We start from the raw sequence: 10,816 nt of genomic DNA, 5'->3' as shown, positions 1-10,816 counted from the left end.
GTTCAAGCAGAAAGATTGTACAGTGCAATATAAGTGCAGGCATATATAACTAAATTGAGAAATGTATTTTTAGAAACACAGCAGCATGTTTGACACAGGCCTTCAACACTTTTGACTCACTTCGATGCATATCTGATGCAAGTGAGTGGGTGTCGAAATTCACTTCCTTTATGGTAAAAAACATTTCCCCTTTTTCACTTCTGTACTTCTTTATCTACAGCGACATAATGTTCCAGTGAAGCGCATTGTTGGCATCATCTCAGCCCCTCGAGAAGTTCATGGGAAAAAGACGCTGAGGGGAAGGACCTGAGGGGAAAGGATAGCAGAGGGTCTTCACGAGGAGAGAATGGATGCGACTGTGTCCTGTGTGTGGAGTTTGCAGCCATGACGACAGCCCCGTCTGCGGTTGAGTGAAGCTTTCCGATCAGCTGCGTGAGACGAGCAAGTGTGAGGGAGCTGCCGTGGCTGCTTGGTGTGCCAGGTGGATGTTTCTGGAGGTGTCAAGGGTGAAGAGGCTGCCAGGCTGCAGCTATGGTCGTTGAGGCGAGGTTTCCTCCCTCCTTATCAGTGACCTTATCGTTTGTCTCACCATGCCGGACAACCCCACCGCCTCCACCGCCTCCACTGCCTCCATCCTCTACATCGTCCTGGAGCTGCTGATCGCCGTGTTCTCTGTGCTGGGTAATGTGCTGGTCTGCTGGGCCGTGTGCCTCAACAGTAACCTGCAGAGCATCACCAACTTCTTCGTTGTGTCACTGGCGGTGGCTGACATCGCCGTGGGAGTCCTCGCCATTCCCTTCTCCATCGTCATTAGCACGGGCTTCTGCTCCAACTTCTATGGCTGCCTGTTCATCGCCTGCTTCGTGCTGGTTCTCACCCAGAGCTCCATCTTCAGCCTGCTGGCCATCGCTATAGACCGCTACATTGCAATCAAGATACCACTCAGGTCAGTGGCCCAGAGGATGAAACTCTGAAGGGATTCATGTCAGTTACAAGTGTGTCTGTGCACTTGTTATGTAGTTAGACACATGTTCTGTACCACTTCAGACATCATTTATAAAGAGATCACAAGTGGCTTAATGGTTGATAAGCTTTACAGAGCAGCTGTTAATGAGAACTATGTTTGGTCTGACAGATTTTGATTTGAGTGGTTGGACCATTGACCACTTCATTGATCCAAAATCCATTTCTGAACATGTTCACTGTTGATTTAAAAGCTTTTATTAATGATTTATTAACCTTTACAGCTGCAAACGTATCAGAAACCAACTAACCAATAAATGATTACCAACATGTATATTTGTATTATTGTCAAATAGAAAGGTTAACAGCACCCAATGAATTATTCACAATGTGGCAACCTACACATTGCTCTTAGTAATAACTGAGCTAATAACTGTTCTATAAAGCATTAATAAATGATGTATGAACAATTAATAAGACAATTTGTAACATAGACAACCTTTATAAAGGGAGCCTTATTCACGTAAATTGACGAGGAAAGAAAAAAAATAACCTAAAATGTGATACTTAAATAAGAAAAGGGTGCATTTAACCCTCATGCATGAATTATGGTAGGTGTTTTTATTTCTTTTTAGGCATGAAGAAAATATTTTTAATTCTTTTTTCTTCATCAAATTACATTATATTACATTATAATAACATAAATCAACTGATTTACAACCAAAAAGGTTACTGCAGATGAAGTGGTAGTGAATGGGATGATGCACTATTGTCCACTGTAGTGGCTGATGTGCAAGTATGCCATCAAAACCATGCATAAGAAAACTGCTTTTAAATAGCTGTCTACTGTAGTGACTACTATATGTGAAAGGGTTAAAATATATCAAAATATGTTCTCTTTTCATCATTTCTTTCTCTTAGTTTAGTTTATAATGTGTCTGTGGTCCCAGACTGTGTAGGTCTCACAATAAAGCTTCATATTTCATTCCTATCGCTGAGTAAATATGTGACATTTGAACCAGAGTCTTAGCTAAATAAATGTGTCCAGAAATGATTTCTCCCACAAGGCCATGTCTCCCTGGAGCAATCAAATGAATTTTGCTCTAATTGCTTATACAGACTGTGTAACCATCTTGTAACCCCCTGTGTAATCTTACTTTATTACTTTGCTGTAAAAACAATGTGCATGTCATGACTGTTTATGGTGCACATCAGCTTAGATTTCGCATTCAAATTTGCCAAAAACGGCATGTTTGCAGATATCTAACCTGTCACCTAATGACATGCTGACCGACAGTGATGCTGTAGCTCTCGCTGTGACCTCGTCATGTTGAGCTCAGCCTTCTCGAACGCACAGTTTTCACATAGCCTCCCCCTCCTCTGCTGAATATATGTAAGGATTCCTTCACATTGTTGTTTTGCATCCCTGTTAGATGCAAATGGGTGGGTTGGGGGGAGGGGGGGCTGTTTTTGCAGCACTAACCTTTGCACTTTAACATCTCAAGAATGTGATAGAAACAAGCCAAATGTCTCAGCTGCTCTCCCACACTATCCTACAGGCGCACTCAAAATAGACTCTTCCTTTGAGGACTCTTCAAGAACTTTTTTTTTTTTTTTTTTTAATCCTTTTCTGTTTTAGTTCCGGGATGAGAAGCACTTCCACAGAACAATCAATAATACAAGGGAACCTCATATACTGTAAACAAAACTCAGACAAGTATTTACAGTGCACAGTGTTTTTCTTAAACATGAGATAATTGATGAAAGCTTTAGTCCAAACCTCTAAATCTTAGTTCTGAGCTAAAACAAGACCTGTCACACAGAGCTAAATGCTGGATTTTTGTATTGTCTCCCTCTGCAGGTACAACAGCTTGGTGACAGGACAGCGGGCACAAGGCATCATCGCCATCTGCTGGGTTTTATCCATCATCATTGGCCTGACCCCAATGATGGGCTGGCACAAAGTGTCCTACAAGATTCCAGAGAGCGACATAAACAGCACCTGCCCAAGCGGCCTGATGAAGTGCCTGTTTGAGGAGGTGGTGGTCATGGAGTACATGGTGTACTTCAACTTTTTTGCATGTGTGCTGATTCCCCTGCTGCTGATGCTGGCCATCTACCTGTGTATCTTCATGGCTGCTTGCCGCCAGCTCAAGCTGATCGAGATGAAGGCGTTTCATGGAGAGAAGTCGCGCTCCACGCTACAGAAAGAGGTCCAGGCTGCCAAGTCTCTGGCCATCATAGTGGGACTGTTCGCTGTGTGCTGGCTGCCTTTACACATCATCAACTGCTTCACCCTCTTCTGCCCTCAGTGTGATCGTCCTCCGCTCTGGATCATGTATGTGGCCATTATCCTCTCCCACGCCAACTCGGTGATCAACCCCTTCATCTACGCCTACCGCATCCGGGAGTTCAGACAAACCTTCCGTAGGATCATCCGGCGCCACATCCTGGGCCGGAAAGAGCGCTTTGACAGTGGCAGCAGAAGGCAAATGTCCACTCACACCAGCACCACAGACTCCATCAGACTGAAGTCGAACGACCTCAGTTTTGATATGTTCACCGAGCACAGCAGCAGCAGTAGCTGTGAAAGCTCCTACCGCGTCCCAACTCACATCTCTTCTGTAGGAGGAGGTCTGATGGCAGTGTCCCATCCCCCTCTGTCAGTTGTCATCTCCCACTGTCCTAAGATGGGACCATGCCCACTGCAAGCACTAACACAGACTCAGATCCCCCTGGGTCATCATTTACAGTACGTGGAGCAGCAGCATGACTGTGCAGGCCCAGAAGTGGTGGAGGAAAGAGATAAAGGAAACCTGAGCTCACACCAGGTCACATCTCTGTTCAGCAAGCAAAACAAGCAGAGCTGCTGTAGTGAGCAGGCAAAGGTGTCCTGACACACACACAAGAGAGATCATTCATTAATATTCAGGAGTCTCACAATGAGATATCAGCAGCCGCACAGCAGCAGCTCTCAAAGGATTGTGACATGTCCTGACCTGCAATGGAAATGAAAGCACTGTACACAGACAATGGACAACACACATCATGAAGATTATTTAAATCTACCTGCCACATGAAACTGTCCACTATTTAAGCAAAATGGTGTTGTAATTTAAACCAGACTAAGAGTTCAAAACCACTGCTAGGGGCCCTCAGAGGTTGTGCTGCTCCTCAACACCCCACATGACCAATAGTGGTTTGAATCAATTGAGGAACAATCAAGCTGAACTTTAAACCTACCAAAGCTCATCTAGTATGATGGGAAGGTGCACCTCTCGCTCTCAGAACAAATTCAGATGGGAGTTCCTCTCAACTGCAGGCTGAAAGAACACGTCAGTGACCAAGTAAATTTCATCCTGCTTTTTCTGCTCTGACTGCACCTCTGGCTGAGGAAGAGAACTTATTATTAAATTATTGATTAATATTATTTGCTCCTAAAATTGTCAAAATTTTCAGGGATATGGACATAAATGTTCTCTGATGGATTTCACTTTGCATCACTAACATGGATCATGGACAGAGAGTGATTTCTTAAAGGGGACATATTATGCCTTTTGTGTTATGCTTTTTCTGTTATTTATATACAGATGTAGGATATCTATATTATACATGGTCAAAATGTCAGGGCTTGAGGTTAAACGTGTGTAGAAGTGCTCCCTGCAAGTCAAAAACCAGGTCTCTCAATGCTCTGTTTTCAAAGTTTTTTTCTACCTTGGTGACAAGCTGACATCAGCTTGTCACGCATGTTCATAAACAGCAGTTTGTTCTGTAGCCTAGGTCGCTAATGTTGTTCCATCTGTTGTTTCGAATCGGATTTGGGCTCGAACAGTACAGATGTATTTGAGAATTTGACATTTTGAGTAAAGACAAGACAAAGTTGTGAAATCCTACTAGTATAGTTTGTTTCAAACAGGGAGTGAAATGAGGGGTTGCGTAAAGAGCCAGTATAAAACAGCCTAAATAAGGAATTGAATTGCGAAACTCTAACTGTAAATCATGCAAAAAGATTCCAGTGGAACCCCAGATTAAAAACATGTAAATGAGCACGTCCCTTTTAAGTAGAATTGCACCATCACTTGTTTCACTTGCTTTCACCATTTTTAAATTCAATCCACCCTACTTCAGAAAATCCATGCTCATTTGGGAAAAGTTCAACTGCTCTCATTTTTCACCCTTTCCCTTTTCTTCCTATTGTCATCTAGCAGCAATACACGTACGTTCCAAAAGAAATGAATGGGGGCGGATTTCTCTAGTTGGACTTAAAAACAAGGGCAGTTCATTAACCAGTGACTTATTGATTCATGTTAATGTCAACATCAATGTAATGTTTCAAGTTCTTAAAGGTGAAGGCCCCACATCTGGTAATATAATGCTGAACTGTATTTCCTGTTTGCTCAGTGCGACTTGATTGTGTACTTATTTAAGTTAAATTCATGTAAATTGGTTTGATCAATGATGGTTAATGATATAAAGAGGACCGTGAATGATTATGTTGTAAACTTAAATCAAACTCACGAATGAAGTCTTGTTTATGCCCAGAGCAGCTATTGCCTTCTGTGTTCACACAAGCAGGCTAACACCGACTCCTGTCTTTAAATAAATGCTTTTACATTTTTTAAAGTGTGTATACTGTGTTTACATGGCTCTGTGGTGCTCTAAAAGAGCCACAAAATGTTCCTAGTAATTATTCAGTAGCTGTAGAAACAGCTCCAGGCTTCCTATTGGCTTTTCACCAGGCAGGGTCATGTTTCATATCAGATCTGGAAAGCTGTAGAAAGTCTGAGATCTGGTTTGCTCATTCTGGGAAATGGTTAGTTAAGCAGTCAAACTATCTTTGGATCTCTTTATTTTCCCAGCTTTTATCTCTATTCCCTGATGAGTTCAGGTTACAGGACTCAGGGCCCACTTCTTTTTGAAAGGCTTCCCAGGGGTCTTCATAGCTTTTTAAAGATTCACCACAGAGACCTCCTGAGTCCTTGTGGTCTGCTGCTATTCTGCGTGGCAGCATCTTGTCTCCTCAGCTGGGTCATATCACGGTTAGGATTTAAAATATTAGGCTATACAACAGAACTATAAATGTTTCTTTAAATCTACTTGGCTTGTATGGCCCCTAGTGATGGCACTGTCAGTCTGTGGTCGGTCCACCTCTTCCATCAAGATGGATTGTGATGAAATTTGCTACAGACATTCACGATCCCCAGTGAACAAAGCCTGGCATTGCCGAGCCCCTGAACCTAGCATCATCATTTTTATTTTCACGGAAAACAACTACTGAATTGCTATGCTATGAAGCAACAGGAAATCAGGACGGCCAGAGGATCAATGCTAATGACTTTGGTGACCCACTGGCATTTCCTTAAGCGCCACCTTGAGGTTGGCATTTGTGGTTTTGAGTCTCAAAAAAATTATGAAAATTAGTACAGACCTTTATGTTACCCTCTGGATTAACTGAACTAAACTGAACAACTTTGGTGGTCCCTTAACTTTGAAACTAGTACCAAATATTTTGGTCTTATTTTATAACCATATTGATCAAATACCCGTGAAACTAATGACATTCTCCTTGCCACTACTACACTGCTAATTAGCAAATATTAGCATACTAAAATGTTAAGTGTATAACATTATACTTTCTAAACAGCAGCATGTTAGCATTGACATTGTGAGCGTGTTAGCAATGCTGATGTAGCATTTATCTCGAAACACTGCTGTGAGCTGTAGAGCTGCTAGCATGGCTGTAATATGGTCTTGTTATACTGACAATGGACCAAATGAAAAGTGAAAAGGAGCCATATATTTCACTTAAGGGGTTTGGTGAATACAAAAGCTAAATGGAGAATGAATGTTGGTTATTCACAGTGACCAGAAATATGGCTCCAAATGACATGCTAATGTTGCTCTGTGTCTGCGAGCGTCACTTTTTGCTAGCACGTTAGCTCAGGTTGTGTACAGGTGCCACGTAGGATGGTTTAGCAGTTAATTTAGCACTACTAGAGAGATAATAATTACAGTTCTGAAATAAGTTCTGTAGTGGTGACTGTCTTTCTAGCTTGGGTCTATTAAATCTTGATGTCTGGGACTGCCTCAGACCCTCCCCCCCATCCTCAGAATCAGGATTTAAATTGCATTTAAACTCTCTCTCAGGTATTACAGTAACAACACTAGGCCGAGTTATTCAACTCGTTAGTTCCAATCTGTGGCGGGAAACAAAAAGCCCTGCTTGCCATCAGTGTCCAACAAGTAGCTATAAAGTCCAGAATGCCAGTCTGTCTGTGTGTAGAGACTCCATGGATACAAGTAACAGCAATCCCTTGTCTCCATGTTTAAAAGGGTCCGTGCCTTGTAAAGGAGATGAAGAGGAAGATGCTAAAGGATATGTGTGTGTGTGTGTGTGTGTGTGTGTGTGTGCCTGCGTGTGTGTGTTTGTCTAGCTACATTATGCAGACCAGTTCATACGGCCTCTCCCTCAGAGCTGTAGACCACAACACAGATTTAACAGCCCTCCATTGTTGCACTGTGCTCTGTCCAAGTCTTTTACTCCCTCTGGTATAAACAGATGCTTTAACTACTGGTAGTTACAGTAGAGGAGCCGAAACTGCAGGAACCACTAGTTTGACATCAGAAGGAAAAATGTTTGTCACTGTGCTGTTCGGAGGTTAGTAAAGTTCCTATAGGTATATTTTACACTCAGTGTACATCTTGATGTGGACTACCTGGTATGTAAAGTTTGATGATTTTATTTAAGATACACAGATTTGCAAAATGTTCAAGATTGTTGCATAATGTACCAATGTATCCTTTAAGAGATTATAATTATAATTAAAACAGTGAACTGGTTTGTTTTATGGATGTTTTGTTGACAGACAACAAAATGGAAATGTTCAATCTCAACTGTAAACTGATAAACTTCATCCACAATTTAAAGGAGAGGTGCGGCCTGGATTTCAAAGGTACATTTACTATAATGTTGTGAAGAAATGTGGATTTCTGTGCAGAAACCAAGGAATGTTTAAACTAGTGGAAATTGATCCCCTTATTTCACTGAGGATCAATAGTGAATAACCTAACCTAAAACATCAATGTATGGAAAGAGATAGAGAAAGAAAAATATACTTTAACTTATTCTTGATGACAAGATTGAACTATTACATAAAATATTACGAATAAGGGTTAGGCCGAGGGTTAGCTTCTGTAGCATGAAGTTTTTTCCAGGCAAGGATGTAATAGTTTCTGACAAATCTGAGAGCTTTTGTAAACATCTCAGCCTAAAAACACAGCCTATTTCCTCTCACTCTCATCACATCCACAGACAGTGTCTAGAAATAAAGAGATAAAGAAAATAATAACACAATTCTGAGAGAGAGTACAGAAAAAAATATTTGCTGCTTCATCAGGATTTGGTTGGTTGATTGGAAAGATCATAATCATAGTTTACCTGCAGAGTGTGTGGAGCTGATGGACAGCAGTGGGAAAGTAATGGACTTGGAGGCAAAGCAGCACAGTGTGGATGCAGCCAGCAGCCTGCTGGTAGAGAGACAGTACTATGTCCTCCTACGAGTTTGCCGTGAGTCCTATTCCACCCATCAGCACAACTTTATAGGAAATAATGTCCAGATTAAAGAACACCTTGTTTAATATTTCTCATTTTAACAGTGTGATTCCAAGTTTAGACATCTAACATTCTAATCAGGCTAAATAAAGTCTACCTAGTATCTAAAGTAAGTGTTTGACAGACCCAAATCAAAATATTATTGAAATATTGGCGACTGGATGTAAAATAATGAATTTAATGTGAATTAAAGTTCTCTGGTAACCTGTATGTGCATGTGTATAATATTTAGATTCTTGGAGGGTATAGTGATTCAATCTGCTCATAAATGTTTAAGCAGTTTTATTACACAAGTAAAGCTCACTACTTTACTTATCTTCAGGAGATGATGGTACTGGAGGTCGGAAATATGTGTCTCTCCTAAACAACTTCAGCCAGAGTCATCCTGAGTTAACAGGTAACTATGACCAACAGCAGAGGAAAAATGAATGACTCAAAGGAACAACAGATTTGAAATGGCACTCTGAGGCCTCCTGTTGGCCAAACATTTATCTACATTTAAAAAAAATCACAAATATTTCCATGTTTGTCAATCGTTGTGTTGCAGAGCTGCTATGGAAACTGTCAAACCCCAACAAGGAGAGAGACAGAAAGATTAATTCTCTGAGGAGAGGACGCACACAGAGGAGCAGTCCTGCCCGCCAAACCAGAAGCAAAAACCTCTCTGGAAGTAACAAGAACCCCACAGTGAAGTAGTTTCTGTACCAATTATGTCAGATTTTTAGAAAACCTGAACAAAACTATGGACTGATGAAGACTCCAAACAATACAGTATTTGAAAAATGAAGTTCTTTAAATGTACACTTTTCTTTGGTAAATGAAAAATAAAACAACATGTTTAGAAATCTAACAATGAGGAATGGATGCATTAGTAAGGAGAAGCCCCTGAACTCACCAGCTCCAGCACAGCCCACTAATAATGCACTGCCAGAGAATGGATCATTTATTTGTTTATATCTATGTATGTACATATTCTCTCCAGTATGAGATACAGGAGCAAAAGCCTAAACCTCAAAATAAAAGTGCATGCACTAACATATAGTGACAGGCTGCAAAGGCTGCCACATGACTTCATGTCCACAGCAGCAGCAGCTACATGACCTTGTATGGAGTTAGTTTAGGCAGAGCACTTATGCTGAACTTGTATTAATTGGCATCATTTTTGTGAACTGATTGAGGAGTTTGCTTAACTTTTTTTTTGTCAAAGTGAGTTGTTTCTGAAATGTAAAACTGTTACAGTGCTGCAAATCAGTGTTTATGGTCATATTTCACCTTAACTGTCTGTATTCTTTGTAAACACATTTAAAAGGAGGACATGTGTTTTTGAATGTTTTAGCTGATTATCATTACATGGCCTTTAGCTATTTTTCAAAGATTGCTATTTTACTTGGAAATGGTGATTTTCATAATGATTTTCCCTACAATTGAAGAACTGATTTATATTCATTTCAGTATTAAAAATCACTTGAATCAGGCTTGTTTTTGGTAATCCTTCAAAAATGCAGTGCATATGATGGAGTGAAATGTACATCTCTGTGCAGGCAGGCTACATGATTTCATTCAACTACTGTAGCTGCTGTTATTTTCAACTACTTTATATACAGTGAGCTAGTTTAATATAGTGGTTTCCCAACTAGGGGTCAGACCCCTCCAAAGGATCAGCAGATAAATGTGAGGGGTGGTGAGATGATTCATGGGAGAGGAACGTTCTGATACACACGTGTTTTCTGTTTTTGCACTTTTTCTCCAATCTTTTTTCATCATTTGAACATTTATTGAAATTAAACCATGTGAAAAGTTTAGAGGGAAAAATCACTATTTTGTGGAGCTATTAACAACTCATAGACATCTGAACGTCAAAAGACAAAATGGTTTCATCTTTAACAATGTGTTGTATTTTAAAAGCTTGGTATATTATCCATTGTGTCAAATCTCCATCTGAAAAGTAACTAAAGCTGTTAAATAAATGTAGTGGAGTAGAAAGTAGCCTACAATATTTCCATCATATTTTGGAAGAATATAGTTGCATAGAATTGACATCAAGTATCTCAACAGTAAATATACTAAGTTACTTTCCAAAAAGTGAAAGTAATGGATAAACAGTTGAAATATGTAGAAATGGGTGAAAGAGCTAAAAGTTGTGAATAAATGGTTAAAATAGTTGAAAGTAACACATAGTTTAATCATGGCGTAATTTAACAGGAATCATATGTGGATGAGCGTAAACCTGTTTGGGGTGGG

General features: G+C 40.4%; 2 protein-coding genes across 2 annotated transcripts; both read left to right on the top strand.

Moving 5' to 3' along the window:
• The first annotated feature begins 586 nt into the window (after positions 1–586).
• On the top strand, positions 587–3,972 carry adora2aa (adenosine A2a receptor a). The gene is made up of 2 exons (XM_053324920.1): positions 587–946; positions 2,825–3,972. The coding sequence occupies exons 1-2, from the start codon at positions 591–593 to the stop codon at positions 3,858–3,860; spliced, it is 1,392 nt and encodes a 463-aa protein (XP_053180895.1). The 5' UTR covers positions 587–590; the 3' UTR covers positions 3,861–3,972.
• A 3,624-nt stretch (positions 3,973–7,596) lies between these two features.
• On the top strand, positions 7,597–9,271 carry LOC128364971 (uncharacterized protein C22orf15). The gene is made up of 5 exons (XM_053325588.1): positions 7,597–7,621; positions 7,830–7,916; positions 8,408–8,530; positions 8,898–8,972; positions 9,123–9,271. Exons 1-5 carry the CDS (start codon positions 7,597–7,599, stop codon positions 9,269–9,271), a joined length of 459 nt encoding a protein of 152 aa, XP_053181563.1.
• Positions 9,272–10,816: the final 1,545 nt, after the last annotated feature.

The sequence above is a fragment of the Scomber japonicus genome, chromosome 9, assembly GCF_027409825.1.
Source record: "Scomber japonicus isolate fScoJap1 chromosome 9, fScoJap1.pri, whole genome shotgun sequence".
NCBI classification, from domain to species: Eukaryota; Metazoa; Chordata; class Actinopteri; order Scombriformes; family Scombridae; genus Scomber; species Scomber japonicus.
The sequence above is the reverse complement of the archived record's forward strand: the minus strand, read 5'-3'. Positions and strand labels throughout refer to the sequence as shown.

What these genes read in the sequence shown, in the direction of transcription:
- adora2aa (XM_053324920.1), top strand. Translation starts at nt 591, where the DNA reads ATGCCGGACAACCCCACCGCCTCCACCGCCTCCACTGCCTCCATCCTC. An exon ending in GCAATCAAGATACCACTCAG is followed by an intron (nt 947 to 2,824) that starts GTCAGTGGCCCA and finishes CTCCCTCTGCAG; the next exon opens with GTACAACAGCTTGGTGACAG.
- LOC128364971 (XM_053325588.1), top strand. Translation starts at nt 7,597, where the DNA reads ATGTTTGTCACTGTGCTGTTCGGAG. An exon ending in TGTCACTGTGCTGTTCGGAG is followed by an intron (nt 7,622 to 7,829) that starts GTTAGTAAAGTT and finishes TTTTGTTGACAG; the next exon opens with ACAACAAAATGGAAATGTTC. An exon ending in TGTCCTCCTACGAGTTTGCC is followed by an intron (nt 8,531 to 8,897) that starts GTGAGTCCTATT and finishes ACTTATCTTCAG; the next exon opens with GAGATGATGGTACTGGAGGT.